This window comes from Pleurodeles waltl, chromosome 1_2 (genome assembly GCF_031143425.1).
Source record: "Pleurodeles waltl isolate 20211129_DDA chromosome 1_2, aPleWal1.hap1.20221129, whole genome shotgun sequence".
Lineage (NCBI taxonomy): Eukaryota > Metazoa > Chordata > Amphibia > Caudata > Salamandridae > Pleurodeles > Pleurodeles waltl.
The window spans coordinates 646,164,129-646,187,831 of NC_090437.1; the positions used below are offsets into that span (position 1 = coordinate 646,164,129).

The window sequence follows — 23,703 nt, forward strand, 5'->3', positions numbered from 1 at the left end:
TTGCGGTAAGAGGGAGCCTCCCAGGAAAGACTCAAATTGTGCGGCCGTGCACGAGGTGCGTTTGGAATATAACTTTCCGTAGTACTCTTTGAACGTTCCATTTATCTCTGCTTGCGTAGTGACCGTGGTGCAGTTATCGATCCTAATAGCACCAATGGGAGAGTGTTGTCTATCTTCCTGTAATAGCCATTCCAGCATTTTCCCAGATCTATCTCCTTCCGATTGCAGGCGCGTTAAATGATAGTTGTAATCATGGCACCGAAGTCTACTATCTGCTTCGTTGTATTTTGTGCGGGCTGCTTTTAGTACTGGGTATGGGATTTCACCCCATGCAACTGCTATTTCAGCAATTCTTAGTTCCTTTTCTAGTTTAGCAATTTCTACACTCAGAGTGCGCCTCACTCCCCAACCTACGGAGAGAGACTGGCCTCTAATCACCGCTTTATGGGCATCCCACTCCACCGCCCGTGAATTTGCAGTAAGGTCGTTTGTGTCCCAGTACTGGTGTAGTGTGATGCTGAATGTGTCTACAAATGCCGGGTCTTGTAGCGCTTCTACTTGTAATCGCCAAATAGAGATCCCCTTTTGACTCCTACCCCAGTTTAATGTTGCTCTCAGCGGTGAGTGGTCTGACAGTGTCTTCACTAGATATTCTGTCTCATTTATCAGGTCAGATATGTCCAGCGTACCCCATATTATATCTATTCTGGTGTATGTTTTATGCGGGGTGAATAAAATGAATATTCCCTCTGGTGGGGATGTCTTATGTGCCAAATATCGTATAATCTCATGTCACCCGCCCAGTGTTGCAATGGACTTGTAATGCTCCTCTTCGTGCTCGGGCCCCCTTGCGGGTTAGATCTATCCAGTGCGGGGTCCGGTATGTATTAAAGTCCCCTCCCCATATAGCTGGGGATGATGGGTTTGCTAGCAATGGCGGCCTGAGTGTGCCCAGAAATCCCGCTGTGCCACCGTTTGGGGCGTATATGCCAACCACTGATAGTTGTCTGCCATCTAGCTGGCCTTCCACTGCTACGAATCTGCCCCCTGAATCTATTTTATGTGCAGTTTGGTGAAATGGGACGCCTCCTGCGATCCAAATCAATACTCCCCTTGCGAATGCTGAATATGTTGTGCCTACCAGTTGCCCTCCCCACTTCGCGCGTAGCTCCCGCAGATCCGGTTCCATTAAGTGTGTCTCTTGGAGGATAGCGATGTGTATTCCCAGTCGCTTAAGGCATGCATAAATTCTAGATCTTTTATTCAGCGTTCCCATACCCCTCACGTTCCATGTCATTATGTCATATTGGTTGCTGTTACGTTTAGTTTGTGGTGCCATGAGAGGTTATGGAGTGAACCTGTCCTTATATCTCCGCCTTGGACTGCGAGCTTTCCCCTTGCTGACCCTCTGATAGCACTGCCTACTGTATTCACATCTCGCAGTAGTTTCGCTTGTTCGTAATGTGACTAAGGTGTGCATTTTGGCTAACATACTTCTACCCTCCCCCCCTATTAAATCCCCCACTCTCCTAACAACTGATGTAAAACTACTTAACTTGTGTATATGTAAAAAAACCTGTATCCTTCTGTATATCCGTGGTGGTATTATCGTGACGGTCTGATGCAGCTCATTTATAGGGCTCGCAACAGGCCGCAGACTGTGTCTGCAATTATTTATGTGCACCCCCGAGGCGTGTGGTCCCCTCGACCTCCTCCCCCCCCCCGGGGCCACGTCCCCCCCTGATATGGCCCCCCCTGGACAGCCATAGGTTTATGCAAAAGATACTCTTTGTTTTAGAGAATGTTCTTGCTTCGGGGTCCCGCATCATTCCGGGATCCGCCGCGTCTACCAGTCATGTTTCCTCCGAGTTCTGAAGCGGATTGAATGCTGTAAATCAGAGTCAAAGATCATCCGCTGTTCTAGGGGTGACCCTCGGTCCTTTCGGTTCCCCCGTCATGGTAGAGTCAGAGCTAGCTGTGTCCGAGTCTATGCTGATCTCAGGAGTCTCCCTTATCGTCTCAAAGTTATTTTGTGTCAGCAGGGGGGTTTCCTTCAGAACTTTTGCTCTTTCCTCAGCTGCTTGTTGAGCAGATGGTTGAACCTTTGTGCGCCTCTTGGAGCGCTTCCTTGACGTCGAGAGCGACCACTCATCTCCCTTCCCCTCGTCGTCGCACATCTGCGCAAGACCTTTAGCATGTAACCATGTCCAGACGTCTTCCGGAGGGTTGAATATGTGCATACAATCTTCTGATATCACTCTCAATTTGGCTGGTAACAGTAAAGCGTTTTTAATACTGAGTTTGCGCAGTCGTCGTTTGACCTTTACATAAGAGTTACGTTTTCTTTGCACCGCTTGAGTGAAGTCGGGGTAGGCATTGATAGTTGATTCCTCGTATTTATACGGGCCTTTGTTGCGAAACTGTTGTAGGATTGCATCACGGTCCTGGAAATTTAAGAATCTGACAATCAGTGGCCTGGGAGGTTGCCCCGGAAGCGGGGGCCTGCCCGGGATTCTGTGTACCCTTTCGACTGTGAAGAACTTAGATGGGGCCCCGCTTAGCACCTCTTTAATCAGCCATTGTTCTAAAGTTATTTCCATACTTTGGTCCTGCATGTTTTTGGGGAACCCCAGGAAGCGGATGTTGTTTTGGCGCGATCTACTTTCAGCCTCTTCCGCCCTTCTCCATAGCGCCTTCAGCTCCGTGTCCAAGCGTTGAATCTGTTTCTGGTTGTCCTGAGCCGTCGGAGATAGTTCGGCCAACCCCTCTTCAGCTGTTTTGACTCTTTCTGACAATTTGCGATGATCCACCCTGAGTAGGTTCAGGTTTTACGATACTGCGTCTATTCTATTTTCCAAGGACGTTTTAGTGTCCATGATCGCCTGTAGTACCTTCTCTAGTTGCGCAGATTGAGTCATGAGTGTGCTCTCCAGTGTTTGTAGGGTCGGGTTTGTTTGTTGGTCAGTGGGCGCTGGTCCATGCCCTGCACAGTCTTGATTCTTAGCTGATTTAAGCCTGCCAGCCATTGTGTGTGTCCGAGGGAGGATTAGTGGGGTGTGGCGGAACTTTACTGGAGGTTATTATACAGCGGGTCGCCCTCTAGTCTCTTTGCGCTGTTTCAGTGAACATGCCCCTGTTTTCGCAAGTTCTGTGTAAGAGGGGATGATCATTGACCGGGCCTTGTGTGTCTTTTGGCTTCCTGCGGCTTGCTCCTGTCTGCCCACGGGGTATATCAGGGGGTCCTCCAAACAAACAAGCTAACAGCCCCAATTATTTGTTGTTAAAGTTATTTAGTGCGTGATAACTTATAAATATTTTGCTGTTGCCAAGTGTTGTTGCTGCGTAGCGTGGCGACAGCGGCCTTAGTGGGCGCGTGGTGTCCAGCGGGGGCGTAGATGCCTGGGGGGCAGTGCGCCAGTAATAGTAGACTTCAGGGGTGGGTGCCCGCACGGGCGGGATCCGGGGCCCCAGTGTCGTAGATGGGAGCAAGCTGTCTGGTGCGGCCAGGGGCGGCCTATACTGCTCCCCGCTCCCGTCAAATTCGCCTCTGCTCCCTATGGGCTTCCGGGACATGTACTGCCCGGGAGGATGCCAGTGTTTGCGGGTGTACTCCACTTTATCCCGCCCGGGCGGGGACGAGAACGAGGAGGAGGAGAGAGGGGGCGAGAGAAGGGGGGTGGCGCAGGCACGGCCACGCTATTTCTTTTTGAGGCGTAGGCCACAGCACACCTCCCGTGCCCCCTCTTACCACCCTATGTTGCAGTGCCGGGTTGTCCCGAAGTCAGCTGTTGGACCGGATCCTCGGGCTCCCGTCTCTGCATGACACTCGGGCAGAGAGCCCAGTAGGGGCAATCCCTCCTGCCCCGGCGCTGTTTCTTCCTGATTGCAGGGGGGCCGAGAAGTGCCCTGGTGCCCCCAAGAGTACGTCGTTTGAAGTCCCGTAGTTCACCGCAATCTCGCCGGGTTCGGTCAGCGAGGCTCCGGGCGGATAGCCCCGCCCGATCCCCCAGCGTCACGCCCTGCTGTGTATTTTCGGTGCTGGCCCCGCAATATGGGGTGACCGCCATCCGGATGCTCCCGGCACCTGGCAAGTCCTTTTAGGCCCTGTGATGGCCGGCACTCCGCGCGCCGGCGTCCAATCTCCGGATCGGAAGCTCCTCATGCGGTGTCACAGGGCTCCAGCGAGACGCGCCGGTGTCCTGGAGGCCATACCTGCGCCCCCGTGTACTGGTTTCACTCCGGGGGCACACTACAGGCTGTTTGAAGCGAGTCCGGGATAGAGCGCGTTCCCTAGTCGTCCATCCCGGTTGCCATCTTGGCTCCTCCAACGATGAGTCTCTGTTAATGTGGCAAGTGATGGTAAAGCCATGCTACTAGTCTATGTTTCTTTGTTTTTATACATACACCCACGGTACATGGGCGAACAATGTATGTACTATTGTAGTTGTTTTGCTGATGTTGTTAAATTGGAAAGTAATTCTTGCAAAAAATTAAAAAAGGATGTCCACTGCCCTCACCCTGTATATTCTGTGAAGTTGTGAAGTCATCTCAGCCCATTCCTATCAGACTAATGTTTGCTCTTTGGAGGCATTTCACACCTTTTTCGCACCTATTTCAGTGTTAAGAAAATGTAGAGCGCCAATGTACATTAACCTCCAGCAACTTCAGATAGGGAAAAGGCAACTTTTTAAAAGTTACATTTCCTTAATGTTTATAAAAAACCTGACTTTGCTACTGAATGGGATTTTTAATAACTATTACAAATAATTGTTTAATTATTTTCTATATGGTCTCATTCCTGAGCTACAGTATTAGTATTGCTTCTCAGTGTTTCTCTATGGACCAGACAGCCTTCCTACGGTGAAAATAGCTTTTGGGGGCTAGTTACTGAAAGCAGATGTAAATTTAAAATATCTACATGTCCTACTTTTAAATATCAGGCACCATGCGTCTGGGCTACAGACCTACATAAAAATGCACAGAGTTTTAAAACCAAAAAAATTTGGTTCCATCTTAAAGGGATAAAACCGTGGGTAACCACATGGAAAAGGAGGACTTTATACAGCATTGTTTTAAGGTAATGTGTTAGGATGCCAATGTGTTACTATGCCAATGGCTAGTCACTTGCTTTTTGGATTTATCTCTTCTGTGCACCACTCTGTTATTGGTCAAATAAGAAATTGCAGGCAATGACAAACACCCCACTTTGTTGTATTTCTACATATTTATAATTGATTGATTAGTTAGCATGCCCATATTTAGCAGTTACATCAAGGCACTATAAGCACATAAAACAGAAACAAATATTACACACCACATTTATTTATGTTCCTATTTAGAATTAGTATATTTCCAGCTCGCCCTTATCCCCACAATTAACCATTTCAGTGGGAATATTGGAGAAACTTAGCTTGGCTTCAAGTATGGGATGATTCCACATATGTTGTAGTATACTTGCCTCACAAAACCTCTCAGCAGCACAGGAAACAAGAAGGTACTTTAACTGACGACCCTTTGATGTGAGGTGATTTGAAAAGTCTGAATAAACATATTAGTGTTGATAACTTCAGTAGAGGCTCTCTAGTGCACATGATAGCTATATACTTGCTTCTAGACTAGCGATCAAATGATTTGGATATAAAATAATGATTTAAAAACATAATACTGCACTTATTGTAAAACATCTATATACTTGTTCCCTATTCTATAATGGCCTATATTTATCAATATATCTGTAGAGACCTTGTATTGACATGGTGCACAAAAGGCTTCCAGTGATGAATATCCCCCTTGTTCTTGACTTGCGCCTGTCTCATTAGCTGTGATACTGAAAGGGGATCCTTTCTTTGACCAATCAGAAATAAAAATTGTAAATTTGCACAAAATGCCACAGGCTGATCCAAAATGAGGACAATTAAACAAACAAGGACTAATGAGGGTGACCCAAACAAGCCAGTGGCTGAAGAAGACTGACCGAATTCCCACTCCCTGTGCATTGTTCATGACTAATGTTTATGGCTACCCCATAGCAAAAAAGAATGGGTGAACTTAAAATGAACTGCAAATTTCAGTTTGAACGCTAAAATGGAGCAAGTAACATTTGGGGCCTGATTTAGATCTCGGCGGACGGGTTACTCCATCCCAAACATGATGGATATCCCATCTGCTGTATTACTATTTCCATAGGATATAATGGGATCATAATACAGTGGACTGGATGTCCGTCACATTTGAGATGGAGTGTTTCCCTATGCCATGATCTAAATCAGGCCCTGAATTTCTTCATAACAATTTCAAGGGAAGCTTAAACATCTAAACATATTTTCAATCATTTTTTAATCTCTCTTTCCAATTGTTACACCTGACAGGCTTATGGTGGTCTTCCCCTAACTTTTTTGCCTGCCGGCCTTCATTTTTCTGATCTTGCGTTTGTTGGTTTTAAGATTCTGCTCACTTTACCACTTCTGACCAGTACTAAAGTGCTTGTGCTCTCTCCCTTAAACACAGTAACATTGGTTCCCACCCAATTGGCACATTAAATGTACCTATAAATCCCTAATAAAGTGTGGTAGATGTTCCTGGGTCCTGTAAATGAAATGCTACTAGTGGGTCTGCAGCACTGATTGTGCTACTCACATGAGTAGCCCTTAACCATGTCTCAGGCCTACCATTTCAATGTCTGTGTGTGCAGTTCATCTGTCACCTCAACTTGGCATTTAAAACCTGCTGCCAAGCCTCATACCCACCTTTTATTAAATATGTCACCCTAAGGTAGGCCCTACGTGACACACAGGGCAGAATGCAGTGTATGTGAAAGGCAGGACATGTAATGTTAAGCTTTACATGTCCTTATGGAGAAAAACTCTCAAAGTCATGTGTAGCCTGCTCCTCTCATAGGCCAGCATTGGGAATTCCTTAAAATACTTTTAAGCTGTAATTCCTGATCAAGAAGGAGTGGGTATCTCATGTTTCATATCTTTGGAATGGTAATGGTAAATCCTCTATATTACTAGAGTTGGATTTGACAAATGCTATTTCAGAAATGCCACTTGTAGAAAGTAGGTATTTCTTTACTCTTACTGCTCTCTGTGCCTTATAGCCTGTCTCCAATCCATGTCTGGTCTGTGCTAGATGACAGCTCCCCTTGTGTCCATCCAGACAGCCATAAAAAGAGGCCACTCAACTGGATCTGCATTCCATCTGCATACTGAGGGGTCTTCCTGGGCAGGAAGGGTAGGGGCTCGCACTTACATTTCAAAGGTCAGCGGCCTGACCTTACACAAGGGACTGATGACCCCCCTTAGATAACCTGGCAGACAGGACTGGGCTGAAAGGGAACTGGTGCACTACAAACCACTTTTTGAAGACTCCCCCACTTCAAAGGCAAATTTGGGTATAATTACTGTGGCTCTGACCCCCTCAAATCAGACACTACTGGACCTAGAACAAAAACTTCATCAGAAGAACTGCTGTTCTGCCCTAAGGCCCCAAATGGTCTGCTTTCCAGGAAGAGCTGCTCTTCTGCTTGTTGCCCTGTTGCCCTGTTGGCAGTGATTAATCTGTAAATAAAAACGTGCTGGTGCCCAAAGCCCTCCTCTTAAACATGCGGCTGCTGCAATTAAATGTGCGAGCACAGAATACTGAGGCAGGTAATCCTGAATCCATCTCAGACCTCTTCAATCCATTTACATCTACCCCCTGCCCCTTCAGCTCACTCTTGCAGCGTTCTGCTTTCTCCTGTTGTGACGCTTTTTCGTTTTTCTCTTCCTCCGTCTTTCTCATATGTGTCTTTTGCTGGCAGTAAATGCTTGAGGCAGAAAAGTAAGCTCTGGCCCTCAAAAATAAGTGCCGGTGCTCCGCACCGGAAACAACAAGCACAAATTAAGCACTGCCTGTTGCTCTCTGACCTTGCTGGAAGGTCTTTCCCTTTCCACCAGGGTGATCTCCAAAGGCTTGCTTCCTTGTCCCCTGTTTTCCCTGAGGTCTCAGGGGCATCAAAGACCTCGAGAATGACTCTCCGTCCCAGACCCAGTGACCCTCTGACCGGGTGGAACATTGTCACAGATTATCGCTACTGAGCATGGTGCTGCTCTGCAGCCCCTGCGCATCTCCTATGATGTTTTATCTGTTGTCCCAGAGTACCGCTAGAGAGCACGGTGCCTCTCTGCAGCCCTCACACCGCTCTTCCAAATTTTGTGCCTGCTACCACAGATTCCCAATTGCGAGTGCAGAGCCTCGTCTCAGCTCTGCATCGCTCTACAGAAGTGGTGCCTACTGACCCAGAATCCCATCTCACAAGCACTGTGCCACCTGCAACCACTGAACCATTCTGCAGTTGGAAACCTGCCTTGTGGACTGCAACAAACATCTCAGGAGGAGTGTTTTTGCTCACTGTTACTCCCAGAGTCTAGTACGGTCACACTTCACTCACAGGTACTGAACTACCCGGGACCACGTGCTGTATCACTGGCCCTCTAACGGCACCCATTTATAGCCTCTAGGCCCATATTCACTAAAAGAAGTCAAGCCAATTTCTTAAGAACTGCATTAATATTTATGCCAATGAATATCTTGATGTATATTTATTGGATTTGTGCTGTTATGGTCTTGATTCATTCAGATAAATAACCTCTATTATTCTTGCCTGGTGTAGAGTCAAGTGTTTCACTGTGTTATTGTATGAGTTACTGCACAAATACTTTACACATTGTCTTTTAAGTTAGGCCTGCCTACGCTGTGCCAAGCTATCTGAGGATGAGCAGGGTTTCATTTAGTTGTGTTGTGACTTACTCTGTCTAGACTTGTGGTCCCTACTTGGCCAGGGTACGTACCTCCGCCAAGTAGAGACCATGATTTCTAACATCAATCAACATCATACCAATTGGTCGAATCACAGTTTGTCTCATTGTTTGCATCTTTTCTCTTACAAAAGGTAATACGTTTAGTGGTTCAGTTGTAAAAAAAAAAAAAAAAAAATACGTAAAAATACTTACCTATTCTTAAAAATCCGTCTTCTGTCTTTTCATATTTTCCTAGCACATCTTTTAATTTACTTGACTGTAGAGAAGAAAAAGAAATGTCTGCAATAGGTAGGAAGAAATCACCCCACATAAACAATACAAGTTACAAACTGAAGCGTTAGCACTGCTTACTTGAGCAGGAAGGACTTCCACAGTGGTATTGAAGAGTTTATCTCCAGGGTGTTCTATGTTCCCACTTCGAAAAAGATACCTGTGATCATAAAAAAGCAGCTTTAAGTAAACAAGGCATACACAAATATTAAAATGATAGTTGATCGTGAAGTTGCAATATGTTCCAGCATATATTGCCAGTCGGTAGTTATAGTTAGGACCTAGTTTCCATAGAAAAAGTGTTTTTTTGACTTGGCTATATCTTTAGCGCCGTTTGAGGAATCTTCATGACATTTTCCAGAAAGAGTGTCAAGTTAGGTCTTGTTGTGCCAGCAAGATTTCAGGGTGATCTATTAAGTGGGGGCATAGAGAAAAGGGGGTCAAAATGTGTGTTTCCCATGTTAATTCCCATAGACTATTGAGAAACGCTTGCAGCCTGAACCGGTGGATGGAATTACACCAAATTTGGCAGAAAGGTAGCTTTTGGTCTGTAGATCGTGCCTTTTTTACATGGTGTAAATCCAATCAGTAGTTTTCAAGATATTAAAGGAAATCTACATTTGTATATCTAGAAGCGCCAATACTTCGCAAATAGTCACGATCTCGAGATTTGACTGTCTGCCAACACTTTAACCAGGAAGTGTTGGCAGCCATTTTAGGACTCGGTTTCAGTCCCAAACAAAAACAAAAAAAGAAAAGGGGACAGGGTAGGAATGCCCTAACCCCCTAGCCATGGCCAGGGGTCCCTCTGGGATCCCAACAGGGCAAAAAAGCATTGTGTATACTTAATTCACTGCAAAATTCACAAATATTCATAAATTTGGCCATGAATTTAAAAAAAAAAACAAAAAAAACAAGCATGTTCTTACCACCACCTTCCTGGGGTCACGTGTAGTAAACATGCGGGGGTGCAAGGACCCCTTTGGGCTCAGGAACAAACATCTCCCCGGGCAACAACAATGAAAGAAATGCGGTGGGGCATGCAGAACCCTCTGGGCCCCAGGGAACACCACCTCCCCAAGGCAACGACAATGAAAGAGATGCTGGGGCGCATGGACCCTCCTGGGCCCCATGGACCACCACCTCCCCGGGGCAACAACAATGAGAGAGATGCAGTGGGGCCATGCAGACCCCCAGGGACCATCACTTCCCTGGGGCAACAATAAATCAATTAATCAACAATTTTTAAAGTGCAACAAATCACCTGTGAGGGTCTTGAGCCACTGGAGCTGTACACTGCTGCGTAGAGGAACGAACATTTGAACATTCGGGTCTGTAATTCTCTTCAGAATTGCTGTAGTAATGGTGCGGTATTGAGGTGCAGGGGGAGGTTGGTCCAAGCCTTGGCTGCCAGGTGCGATTAGGAGCATCCTCTGATGTTGGATCAATGGATCCGTGGGGTGTCTGCGAACGAGGGGGAAGCTGACCAGAGGTGTCTGGTCAGTTGGTGGAAGGCGAGGCATTGGTTGATGAATGCTGGTCTTTCGTGGTTAAGGAACTTGTTGATGTGGGTCAGCATCTTGAGCCCGGCATCTCTTCTGAATCGGGAGTCAGTGTACTTTTTTGAGATGAGGTGTGATTTGGGTCCTTCTAGGGAGGTCAAGTACAGGTTTTGCCACTGATTGTCTGGAGTCACTTTTAAAGGTGTGCTGTGATTCCTACATATAGTGTGTTTCCATAGTCCAGTCTGCAGATGTTGAGGGCCTCTGTGGTGGTACTTCTGGTGTCTGCTATGAGCCATCCGAAGATCCTTGAAGTGTTTCTTCAGGGATAGCTTGCTATCCAGGATAATGCCAAGGTTGTGGACATGGTCTGTTGGGGCTGGGAGTGTGCCGAGCTCTGCAGGCCACCATGTGTCAGTCCATGATGAGGTGTTGTTCCCAAAGATGAGGACTTCCATTTTTTCGGTGTTGAGTTTGAGACAGTTGGTCTTAATTAAATCTGCTACGTTCATCTTGCATTTGTGGAGGTTAACTTTTTTGGTAGAGGGATCTTCCGACAGAAGAGAATGAGCTGTGTCTCATTGGCGTAGGAGACGATGTTAAGTCCTTGTGATTTGACAGTGATGGCCAGGGGTTAATGTAGGTGTTGAAGATGGTTGGGCTGAGGGATGATCCTTGGTGGGACTCTACAGATAATCTTCTTAGACTCAGAGGTGAATGGTGGGAGAGAGATCCTTCGGGTGCTGCCAGTTAGGTACGAGGCAATCCATTTGAAAGCATTTCCTTGAATCCCAATGGGGTGAAGTCTGTTGAGCAGGATGTGGTGGAAGACGGTGTCAAACACAGCAGACAGGTCCAGAAGGATGAAGGCTGCTGTTTCCCCAAGGTCCAGGAGGGTTTAGATGTCATCTGTGGCTGCAATCAGGGCTGCCTGGGTGCTGTGGTTAGCTGGGAATCCAGGAGCTTGTGGTCTCCTTGGTGTTAGGTGAGTTACTGGTTGATTGCTTTCTGAAGGATTTTTGCTGGATAGGAGAGCAGAGAGATGTGCTGGTAGCTTTTCAATTCAACTGGGTCAGCGGATAATTTTCTCAGGAGAGGCCCCACTTCAGCATGTTTCAAGACCTCTGGGAAGGGGGATGTGGAGTTGTAAGTATTCAGGACCTTCCTGAGCTTTTCTCCGATGGTCTTGCTTCCGTGCTTCAAGACTTTGTGGGGGCAAGGGTCTGTGGGTGCTCCCAAGTGTACAGAGTTTATGATTGAGATAGTGTCTTGTGTGGTGAGGACTTCCTAGTCAGTGAGAAGGTGTTTGGGGTTCAAGCATATGAGCTGGTTGCTACTGTCTGTGGTGGAGGATTGGCATTCAAAGTTTTCAGAAATAGCCGAGATCTTGTCGTGGAAGAAGTCTGCGAGGTTGTCTCACGGATCCTGGGAGGGAGTGATGATGATCTCAGTGGCTGCAGGATTGGTGAACTCCTTCACGATGGTGAAGAGTTATTTGCTGTGGTTTGTGCTGGCTTTGATAAGGTCTGCTAGTGTGTTTTTCTTGGTTTCTTTCAGGAGGCAGTGGTACTGGTTGAGGGCGGTCCTGAAGGTAGTGCAGTCTTCTGTTTTTTTGCTCATGCGCCACTTCCTTTCACGTTGTCGGCAGCTGCATTTGGAGGAAATCAGTTCCTTGGTGAACCAGTTTGCTCTTTTACTTTGTTCTCTGAGCTTGGCTGTCTTGGTGGGGGCAATGGCATCATCACATTCTGTGATCCCCAGGGAGAAGCTCTTTACTGCTTGTTCAGGGTCATGTGCAGAGCTTGGAAAAAGGAAGCAGAGAGTGTCATTCCACTGGCTTCTGATACCTTTTTCCAGTTTCTTCGCTTGGATCTGGGGGGCACAATGCTGGGGTATATGGGTCCAGAGATGAAGTGCACGCTGTGGTGGTCAGAGCAGGTGAGTGGTGTGATGTGGATGTACTTGACTCTGTTGCTGGAAGTGAAGATGCAGCTGAGTGTGTGTCCTGCAATGTGGGTAGGATCGGTGAGTTGCTCAAGGCAGATGTTGCTCAAGCTTTCCAGGAGGTCGGTCAAGTTGGCATTTCTGGGATTGTCGAGGTGGAATTTGAGCTCCCCCAGTAAATTGTAGTGTTCAGAGTCAATAGATTGCAGGGTAATGAGTTCCAGGATGGCATTGCAGAAGCTGGGGAGTGGTCCTGGTGGTTTGTAGGGAATGGTGCCTCTGGTGGTGCTTTTCATGTCTGTGTTGATTTGGTAGTTGAGGTGTTCCATTACCCGTGTCTGGTTGTCAGGGGATGTCGTGCAGTGGATGGTGTCCCTGTAGAAGATGGTGAATCCACTTCTGTAATTGTTGGTTTGGTCCCAGTATGTTATCTTGCACCCTTCAGGGATGGTGGTGGTGATGGCTAGTGTGGAGGCAGGGATGAGCCAGGTTTATGTGAGGAAAATTACATCCGGGGTGAGGAAGTAAATCGTGTCCCAGACCTCAGTGGCATGTTTAACTAGTGAACGTGCGTTGAGTAGGATGCACTGGAGTTGTGTCATGTTGGTCTTGGTCGATGTCAAGGGTGCATTGGTTGCTTCAGTACTGAAGGCGAGGCAACAGTGTTGGCAGGAGAACGGTCCTCTGGTGGTATGTGGGGATGAGTGGCATCAGTGGTTGTTGGTGTGTCTGGGATCCAGGGCTTGGAGGTCAGCTGCAGTGTACCTCTGTAGAGTGGAAGGGCCAGGGGTCCTGGCACTGGGCATGGGCCAGGCACAGACGGGTTTGTCTTTGCCACACCTTTTGGCCCACCAGTGGTGCACCTGGTGGGTGGGTTTGCTGCACGGCCGCACTGCTGCCTCTATTAAGTAGGTCCTAGGAGGAGGAAGAGGCACTGGGAGATGTTGGGTGGGGCTAGACAGGAGGCAGGAAAATGGGCAGAAGGCGGGAATGGGGAAAAAGGAATGAACAGAGAAAGAAAGGAGGCAAAAAGCAGATAAAGTACTTCGAAAAAGGGGAGGAAAGGAGAATTAAAGAAGTATAAACAAGGCAGAAAGCAGGAGAAAACCCTCACGTAAATAGGGAGAAAGCAGTGAAAATGAGGCAAAAAGCAGGAGAAAGTACTCAGAAAACCAGAGGGGGGGAGGAGGAGGTAGTGAGAACGAGGCAGCAACCAGGAGAGAAAATGCAGCACCAGGGAAGAGCTGGCCTGAGACCAACAACAATGGGAACAGCAATGAAAGCAATGCAGGGGGCTGTGAAGACCCCTCTGGGCCCCAGGGAGCGCCACCTCCCCAGGGCGACAACAATGAAAGAGATGCCGGGGGCAGCACAGACCCATGGGGCCCTGGGGACTGGCACCTCCCTAGGGCAACAACAATGAAAGAGATGCAGGGGGCCACATTGACCCCCATGGCCCAAGGGAACATTACCTCCCCGGGGCCAAATAGATATTTACAAAGAAGAAGGGGGGCCACGTGCCCCCCTGGAGCCATATATGGCCCTGGGGACTGTCACCCCCCAGGGTTGGCTCCTGGCACCTCCCAAGGTGCCCACCCTCTGGAGGTAGCTGTTTACTTTCGCTTGGCGGGAGATGTGACAGATCCCACCAAGCAAAGGCAAACACTCCACTTCCACTAAGGGGGGAGTTGTGAAAATGCTTCAGCTTGCTTCAAGTGGAGTTTTCATATCCCTCCTTCCAGCTAACATGCGGGCAGGGAAAGAGATGAAACTATTGTTCTTGCACGCAGAGAGCTGATTTTCAGCAGCTCCCTGCGTGCAGGAGCAATGCTGGCTCCCGCAGGAGGTGGGGAGCCGATTGGGACCACAGGGGCCTTGTAACCCCCCGTGGTCCCTTCTATGGCTACCAAAGAAAAAAAAAACGTATTGCTGTAAAGTAAAAATCATCCATGTGTGTTTTCTCTGCAGTTTCAGCTTAATGAGTTATGTGATAAAGACATTCGAAGAGCAACCACATTGGTAAAGTTATAGACACAGAAGGAAACTGGAGGCATTACTTCGGCATCCTTTATGCAGCTTTAGTGTAGGAGATGCACTATACATTTACCCCACAAGATACCACTTACTAATTAGCCAGTAGAAATTACTCCTGATAGGCCCACATTATGCAGAAAACTCTGGCCACTTCTTAGATAAATACGCAGGGAAGGATTCATTCTGACACAATGCTCATTTCACAGAAAATAAACCTCAACGGGAAGCATTTAAAGATCTAAATAAAGCAGGTGCCCAACTTGAAGCTCTACTTCTGTAAAGTACTACTCATCCTAACTTTGTGCGCATGGCCAAGGCTAAGCAAGAGTAGTTTCTCTGCTTTTCCACTGTGAAAAAGTTATAAGTATACTTTGAAGGATGTGTTTGCATCCTTACTATTTTTAGCACAATATCTCATGTAGTGACTAATGTATGGGTTCTTTCTTGTCATCTGCTGCTGGGCCCAGATATCGTATTATCCCTTTTCCAAGAAAGATGCACAGGCTACTAAAAGGGCCCCCCCGAAAATGTTTAACACCAATTTTGGAGACCTGCTTTTGATGAACAGGAATATGATCACATGTCCATCAAACAAAGAAGCACTTCATAAGTGCCATAGGGTAGGCTGCAGAAACCAGGCCCTGGGGTCAACCTCCACCGCACACGGCCAAAGGCTGTAAGAGATGCAGGGTTGGATGGTGATAGGGGATTGGTTGCTGGGTCTGTCTGCAGTCCAGGACCTGTGGCCAACCACCACCATGCTGTGTGTGGCACGGGGTTGGGTTTTTATAGAGGATTGTTCACAGGTCCTGGACACAGGCCAGGTCCTTTGGCCAATCCCCACTGTGCCTGGCCAAAAGCCACGTGCAGAAGTGGTTGGATTAAAGTATAGTAATAAAAATGACTTTACATTAAAAAAAACTATAGATATTCATTGGAAAAAAACAAAGGTTACAGGGATGTTATAGTTAAGAAATAGAATTAAAAAAACACATAGAGATGTAACTGTTAAAGTTAGAGTTATTTCAAGTAACTATACCTCGTGCCCTAAGGTAACTATAACTCGCACCTTCGCCATGCACTGCTATTTACTTCAAATATTATAGCACTCATGACATCTTTTATAACATCATTGATAATATCACTGCAACATTTGCTGTAAAAGTATTCATGAGAAAACCTTGCATGGAGGAGGCAAGAGTTATAGTTACCTTAGGGAACGAGTTATAGTTACTTGAAATAACTAACTATAACAGTTGAATGTCTATGGTTTTGTATGTTTAAAATGTGAGCCTAACCGTACCGTCCCATCAACCTTTGTTTTTTTAAGTGAATATCTCTCTCTCTCTCTATATATATATATGGCTCTAATGCATCATGGGTGTGTAGAGCTATTGAACACATTCTAAATCATTTTACTGACAGATAACTGTGTGTGCAGATGACAGCTGAAGACTTGTGTCCAGTATGTTCCACATATGGTTTTTGGTTCTGCAGAAAAAGTTTCCAGCAAAGCAGAGATTTTAATTAGTAGGTACTAGAGATTGTAACTAGCCTTGAGTTATTAAACAGAATCGACTCAGCATGATACTTTCTACATTACATACTAAATTATGTACATGTGCTTATTTTGCTTCAGAAGATGGGCTAGCTGTAAAGTTTTCATCACAGTAAGAAGGCTGTAGATAGTATGATCTTTAGCACCTTCGACATTGCTTATTTTAAGTGAATATTGTCTTTTTTTGACAAGTAATGCGTAGAGTGTACACTGTTCTTAGTAGATACTTTTTACTATTCTGGGATGCATTTCCCATTAGAGTTTAACTATCTACAAACAGTGTGGTAAAGAGTAAACTCTCTTCATAGAGTAAATACTGTTTACTGCAACTACTTTTCTGCTCATATCAACTTTGTTTCTCAATGTAGGTTCGTGACACAGAGATTTGATACAGATAAAAGGTGTCCTAAGGAGGGTATTCATTTTGGAACCGACGATGAGGACCTTGAGGAACTTGGCTTTCTCTGAACAGTTGTATATATATTCAACACAGTGTGCAATAAGGGTTTTGAATATATCTGTGGTTGATTGTTAATGTGAACTAGGCTGTGTGTGAAGTTTATGGTATAGGGACAATGTTGCACATAACACATGCTTGCTACACCTAAGAATTTGTGTCTGTGATGGTATTCATGAGGCTTCATATTATTTTAAGCTATTTTGTTCTTACTTTCAGGCCTCTAATGCCATACTAGATGATAGAGTAATGTGAACAAAAGAAGCTCGGGTGATGTCATAAGTAATGTCATCAATTATGTCATTTGATTTGTAATCAGAGTTGTCATAAATGATGGCTTGGAACATGTCTTGAGTGATATAATATGTGAGGCCATAAGCAGGGCAAGGCCGGGGTGCAGGTTATAGCTAGTGCTGCTAACTACAACTGGAGTGTTTTTTTTTATTTCAAAACGTAAATGTTGTCACTGATATAATCACCTAACTATAACATCACTATAACTTTCGTTTTTTCAGTGAATTTCTATTTTTTTTTTTTTTTTTTTTTAAACAAAATAGATCTTTTTATCACACATAACTATAGCATTTGGTTTTGTTTAATGTATATTCTAGACAACAGCTGCGTAAAAGATAATGAGGTAATGTATCCAGTAACCTTGCGTATGTGTAATTTTGGCAACATAATTGTTCCCCGAGTATCTTCCTACAGCAATCAGTGATAAAATGAAGAGAAGACAATGAGTTTTGAGACAGAGAGCTGAATCTCTGAATCTCCACCAAACAAGGGTACTTTCTCTTAATTATGTGAAATAAGTGCTTCTTTGTTTGGTAGAGCTGTCATCATATTCCGCTGCATCCACAGCACCATCAAACTCAGCGGGAATCGTGCTTGGTTCCCTTTTGGTAAGTTGAGCTGTCCATCAGCATGGAAAATTGAGACTCCAGGCAGGAGCTATATCTTGTATTCTTTTCCGGTCTGCATCAGTGTGGGCAGGGAAACAGAGTACAAGTCTGCTCCTAGCTGGCATGAGTAGTTTTAAATCTCCTGCCAGAATGGAGCAGCCTTTGTGTTTGCTCCCGTTTGGTGTGAGATTTGGAAATGCTCCAGCAAGACAAGAGCAAACACAAAATGTGTTGCCTGTGCCAGTGGGGCAGGGAAACAACTGTGTCTCTGTAGTGGGCTCTCTGCGACACAGGTAGGCGGGCCCCTGGGGATGGTGTCCATGGGGCCATTAAAGGCTCAGGGGGACGCATGATCCTCTCCTCCCTCTAAAGCAGTGTTTTTCAAACCTTTTAAATGCCCCCCCCTTTGTGGGGAAAAAAACCAAACAAATCAACGCCCCCCCACCTCAGAACTTTTCACAATTATTCTATTAAGTTGGCAATGTTTAAATATGTCCAGACTTATTCAAACATTGCAATTAACGTTTGTTACCTTTTTAAAAATGCAATAAATGTTTTTCTGCTTAAAAATCAGTGTTATTTGCATAATGCCTTGTTTGGCCAGAGCCTGGTGCCCCCCGAGATCACTTGAGGCCCCCCATTTTGAAGACCCCTGCTCTAAAGTTATGTACTGCCCCGGGGGATGGGGTCCTGGGGCCTTTTAAGGCTCACGGAGGGGCCCGCATGGCCTTTCTCCCCTTTTTAAACACATTGGGCCCCAGGAGATGGGTTCTCCAAGGCTGAATACGGAACTGTGAGGGAGGCCGTATGTTCTGCTCCCCTTAAAAAAGATACTGATCTCCAGGAGATGGGGTCCCCGGCATCCCCGGTGTCAAAAACAGCTCAGGGAGGAGGACGGTGTGCCCCACGCCCCTCATAAAATAGATTGGGCCCCTGGGGGATTGTGTCCACGAGCCAAAAAAGGCTTGGGAAAAGAAGCTGCGCACCTCCTACCCTTAAATAATCTAAACAGCCCCAGGGGATGGGGATCCCAGAGCCATTAAGGCTCAGGGAGAGGGGACGCAGGAACCTCCTCCCTCTAAGTTTATGTATGGCCTCAGGGGATGGGATCCCAGGGGACTTTCAAGGTACACTGTGGGGGGCCACATGGCCCCTCTCCTCTTTTTACGCACATTGGCCCGAGGGTTGAGATCCCCAAGGCTGAATAGGGATCGGCTTGTGCCTCTCCGTTCCCCTTAATGAAGATACTGAGCTCTGGGGGTTGGAGTCCCAGGGTCTGAAAATGGCTTGGGGAGAGGGGTCATGTGCCTCACTTCCCACATACGATAGATTGGGCCCCGTAGGATGAAGTCCCCAGGCCGAAAACGGCTAGGAAAGGAAAGTTGCACTCTCCCTACTCTTAAATAATCTACACAGCCCCAGGGGATGGGGTCCCCAGAGCCAAAAATACTTTCACCCCCCCTCCACATTAACAAAAAAAAATAGTTTTTTTAATGTTGCAATCCTGTGGGACTCCAATTTTTTTTGTCCCACATGGGTTCCTCTGGGTCTCCCCCAACCCTCCCATTGGGCCTACAAGGTCAGGGTATCCCTATCCTGCCCTCTTACATTATTATTTTTTTTTTTTTAAGTTGCGGGCTGAGTACTAAATCCTCGAGTCCTGTAATTACTGCCAGCAATATTTTTCTCATGTTGCTGGCAGCCAATCAATACATGTGCTCCTGCAGGAGCAAGTGGTCCAAGGGAGTAAAAAACTCCCTCGGCCAATCATAATGCTCTATTTTTAAACTAGTGCTCCCACAAGACTCTCACAAGCCTCTTGCAGACCCAACCAACCAGATACAGAAATACTTTTGCACCTTAATTTCTCAAAAACTACTGAACAGATTTAAATGAAAAAAGAACACTCTGCGGACCAAAATCAAGCTTCCTGCCAAATTTGGAGTATTTCTGTTCAGCAATTTTTGTGGTAGCACTTCTTAAAGAGGTCTGAGGAAAATGCATGGGGATTTTATGTTTTGGGACCCCCATTTTTTCTCAGCGCCACTTGATGGATCATTGTGAAACTTTCCATGCACAACTAAGCAAAAAAGAGCACTTTGTTGGAAAGATCGGCAGAGTCTCATTACATGGTGCAAAACTTATTATTAACACAAAAAACGCTGATCTAACTATAACTGCTCAGTGGTGATAGCCACTGGATAAAATAAATATATATATTTATGTGTACAAACACATATATATTGGCAGTTACAAGTAAGTGGTTATAGTTAGGACCTAGTTTCTATAGGAAACGCGCTTTTCCTTTTGCTAATAACTTTGGCAATGTTTCATTAATCTTCATGACATTTTTAAAACTAGTTTGCCATTCACTACAGCTGTTGTCCGGAACGTTTTGAGGTGCTCCATCAAGCAGGGGTCAAGAAAAAGTTGTGGGTACAAAATACTTTTTTTCAATGCAATTTCCAATAGGAATTTTAGACATGACTACAGCCCAAACCAGTGACTGGAATTACACCAAATTTGTTAGAAAGCTAGATCTTGGTCTAGAAAGAGTGCTTTCTGTAATTTGGTGTAAATCTGTTCTGTAGTTCTGGAGTTGTTAAAGTTAAAATATTTAGGTGTATTTAGAGATGGGGATTGACTGCAGATCCTCCAGGGAACTGGGTGGATTCGCGGATCTCTGCCCCAACAGCAATACCAAGATTGGCTGGCCGCAACCTGAGAGGAAAGTTGGGGCTGACATTTTGTTCATGGACTCTGCTCCCATAGTGGAAAATAAGATTTAAAGGTGATAGAAGTGGTCAGGATACAGGTACCCTGACTCCATGGGACTGATGGAGGGGTCTTAGAGGGAATCCATCATGGGTAAAAAAATATATATATATTTTTTTTTTAGGTGGGAGGATCCACTGATCCACCCGGATTCTACCAGATTTGGGTGGACCAGTGGATCCAGACTCCAATTTCAAAAAGCACCCACTCTTAGGGCCACCCACCTACTCACACGCCCATACAACCACTCACACACCCACTCAGACAAACGTACAGCCACTCACACACCCACAAACCCACACATATCCACTCATAGATCCACACAGCACTCATACATTCACTTACACAACTACTTACACACACAAACACTCACAGACCCACACAGACACTCACTCACCTACTCACACACTAACACAACTCTCACACACACACATACAGCCACTCACACATCCCCCAAAGACCTACAAAGCACTCACACACCCAAACAGCAACTCACACACAGCCAGGAACATTATAGTTATCAAATTAAATTTTAACAACCTTAGAAGTACTCAGAAATAAACAAAGGTTACAGGGACATTATAGTTAGGTTCAGATTTTACACACACAAACCACACTCACTCTTTCTTCAACTTTTTTACTTCAAATAATTGTTTCTTCTCTGGTCACCATTACGATTAACTGTGTCTTAGTGTGTTTATACTATGAGGTATGTTATTTTATCTGATGCGATAAATAGCGCCTGTTCAGAGTTTGTCCCCTAAAATACAGAATAAGATCCAGATTTTGGTGTTTTTGTCAATTATTATTTACTGGGTGTAATAAAAATGCAGCAAACTCATAATTGCGATAAAAGAAGCTACCTCACATATGAAATTTACCTGGCCTCTAGTAATGAGGGCCCTTGTCTCTAGTATATTAGTCATTTCTCTGGGTGAGTCTGAGCGATCTCTAGGTTATATGTTTCAGTTCAAACCGATTTCAAAAGTTTTTGATTGTCCATTACTGCAACTTAAGAAACCAGATTGTGGGCTTCACAATTCATATTTCCAAAACTTTTACATCAAAATAGTAGCTTCTAAGCGTGGGGAAACGCCACAGAGCATGACCGAGGGCCAACCTCTGCACTCAGTGCGCACTTGAACATGGTCAAAGGCAGTGACGAAGTGTATTGATAGTGGAATACTGTCCCATTATATGGCCAAATGACATACCATGGCTTGGTACCTAGAGCCACGGACTGTGAAGGGATGGGACACGTTAATGAATTGTAATGGTATTTTGTATTAAAAATCAATAAATTAAAAAGAACAGATGATAGGTGTTGGATAGAGGTTGGACATTGTGACCAGTAACTTCCAAAGAAAACTAACTAAAATTTAAAAAAAAAATCTATCCCTGAAGATGTTACTCTTACAGCCCGAAAACATAAAAAAGACAAAAATGTGTCCGCTATGTTGTACTGTGCAATGTTAACTTACCCCAGATGTACTTCTCATGTTTATACTCTCACTGCATCACATATGAAAATACAAAGGACATCAGTGGGACCTCGTATATGATACAGGTGGCAGAGTTATTTCCAAGTCAACACTTGAAACTCTCGATGCATAATAACCTATTTAACTTATAATTAAAAGGAAACTTTAAAAATGCACGTTTCAATGTTAATGTTTCCTACATTAATTATGTAATTGTTCTTTGGTATTTGGAAACGCACTGTTTTATCAATTAAACATAGAGTCGCTCACTGTACTAATAGATAAGGTTTAATTTTGCTGTTTCAAAATATGATTAAAACTGATTCAATGTAATCAGTAAACACATTTCTTCAAGAAGACAATCAGAAATAGTTATTTGATCTTAGAAAAAGAGGGTAATCAGCAGTGTACTTGTGTATATTTGGACTTACTTTTCCATATTTATTGGCTCTGAGAGGCTGATGAGGATGTAATCCCCGGCGACAGGAGCAAAAGCCCAGAAGCAGTCCTCCCCTCGGTAGACTTTTTCCAGAGTATACTGCTGATACTCCTTCATGCTGGTGGATACTTTTGCTGGGGGGTTTGGGTGTGCTTTGTGCAACACCTGTTTACCAAAGTCTTTATCCTGTGTAGAAGGAAATATTAGATGTGTCTGTATAGAATCAATCCATTATACAACACTACACAGAGGAAAACACATGTACATACAATTATTGTTCACATAATGTGGCACCTGTACCAAAGCAGTACAGAGAGGTGGATACGTTTTCCTCGGCCTACATCCTACTCACGGATACTTTATCTCGATCATTGGACATTTGCTTTCTGCAGCCATATGCATTTTAACTCCAGTAGTCGCCATCCTGAAAAATCTCAGCAGTACCCTTAAATTTCTATTTTATGCCAGGGGTTTTCACTCAATACAAAAGTCTGCGCCCCTTTACTCTTCGGGACCAGGAATGTACAGAGTCCTCGACTCCCCAATAAAAGATCCTGCCAAAATCTCCTTTGAATACTTTTCATCGAACCCGATCTGATAATTTTTCAGAAATATTTTAACAAATTTTACCTACATTCAGATTATTTCTTAGGAAGTCAAAATGGAGCAATGTTAGAAATATGGAGAATACAGAATATAAAAGTCTAATAATTAATACTGGGAAAGAGAAGAGGATGGGAAGTTTACTTAAGGTCACATTATGTCAGAAATATATATATTTTTTCCTAACAGTGGACGCTGCGGGAAATGTTAAATCCAAAACATTGATAATGGAAAACTGGAAACTCTAGGGCAAGTAAAGATGCTTCCGATTACTGGATATGGGGGTGTAGCACAGAGTAATAGGTGTTTCATCACTAATTCCTGCAGACTTTTGCCTAGTGTTATCAACCTGTTGCCTTGGCTGCTTCCAGCAAAGTCTCAAGTCAAAAACTCAATCTTACTACTCCAAACTGGTCCGTAGCTGATGTTATTGACACCATTAGGTTTACTAGGCCAAGACAAACGAAGGCCTTATTGTCTGAAACACACTAAAGTTAAACTTCTGCCCAGCACACACCTGACAGTTTCAGATACAAATGCAAATAGTGGACAATCTTCTGCTCAACACGTCTACTGGACAGTACTGTTAACTACGCACTTCTCTTTTTACATTCACTTGACCAAAATAAATATACTTACTCGATTAAACAGTTTTTGCTACTGGATGTTATTTTTTTATAAACATGTCCTCTTATGAAAAATACCATGCTTCATCCGTCAGGGCACACTTCGCTGTGCTTTAGCCATCACTTCCCTTTCCATTCCTGTTTGTACTTATTCATGCATATTTTTCCTGTCCATTGATGGGGGCAAAACATATCAAATCAGAACTCCTAGGTCCTACCCAATCCAGTCACAATCATTTTATTTCTTTCCAGTGTGGTTTAAACATTTCCAGCTCTCTCTTTCTCTTATGCAAAATCTATTGCAGTCTTCG

At 44.9% G+C, this 23,703-nt stretch overlaps 1 protein-coding gene across 1 annotated transcript in view; it reads right to left on the bottom strand.

The window, feature by feature from the left end:
* Positions 1-23,703, bottom strand: part of MGAT4D (MGAT4 family member D) — a 625,903-nt gene that overhangs the window by 60,985 nt on the left and 541,215 nt on the right. Inside the window, exons 11-13 of the mRNA XM_069242567.1 lie at positions 22,156-22,349; positions 9,153-9,231; positions 8,994-9,057 (exon numbers count right to left, since the gene is read on the bottom strand). Coding sequence (XP_069098668.1) covers positions 8,994-9,057; positions 9,153-9,231; positions 22,156-22,349 — 337 coding nt within the window. The remainder of the gene's footprint in view (positions 1-8,993; positions 9,058-9,152; positions 9,232-22,155; positions 22,350-23,703) is intronic.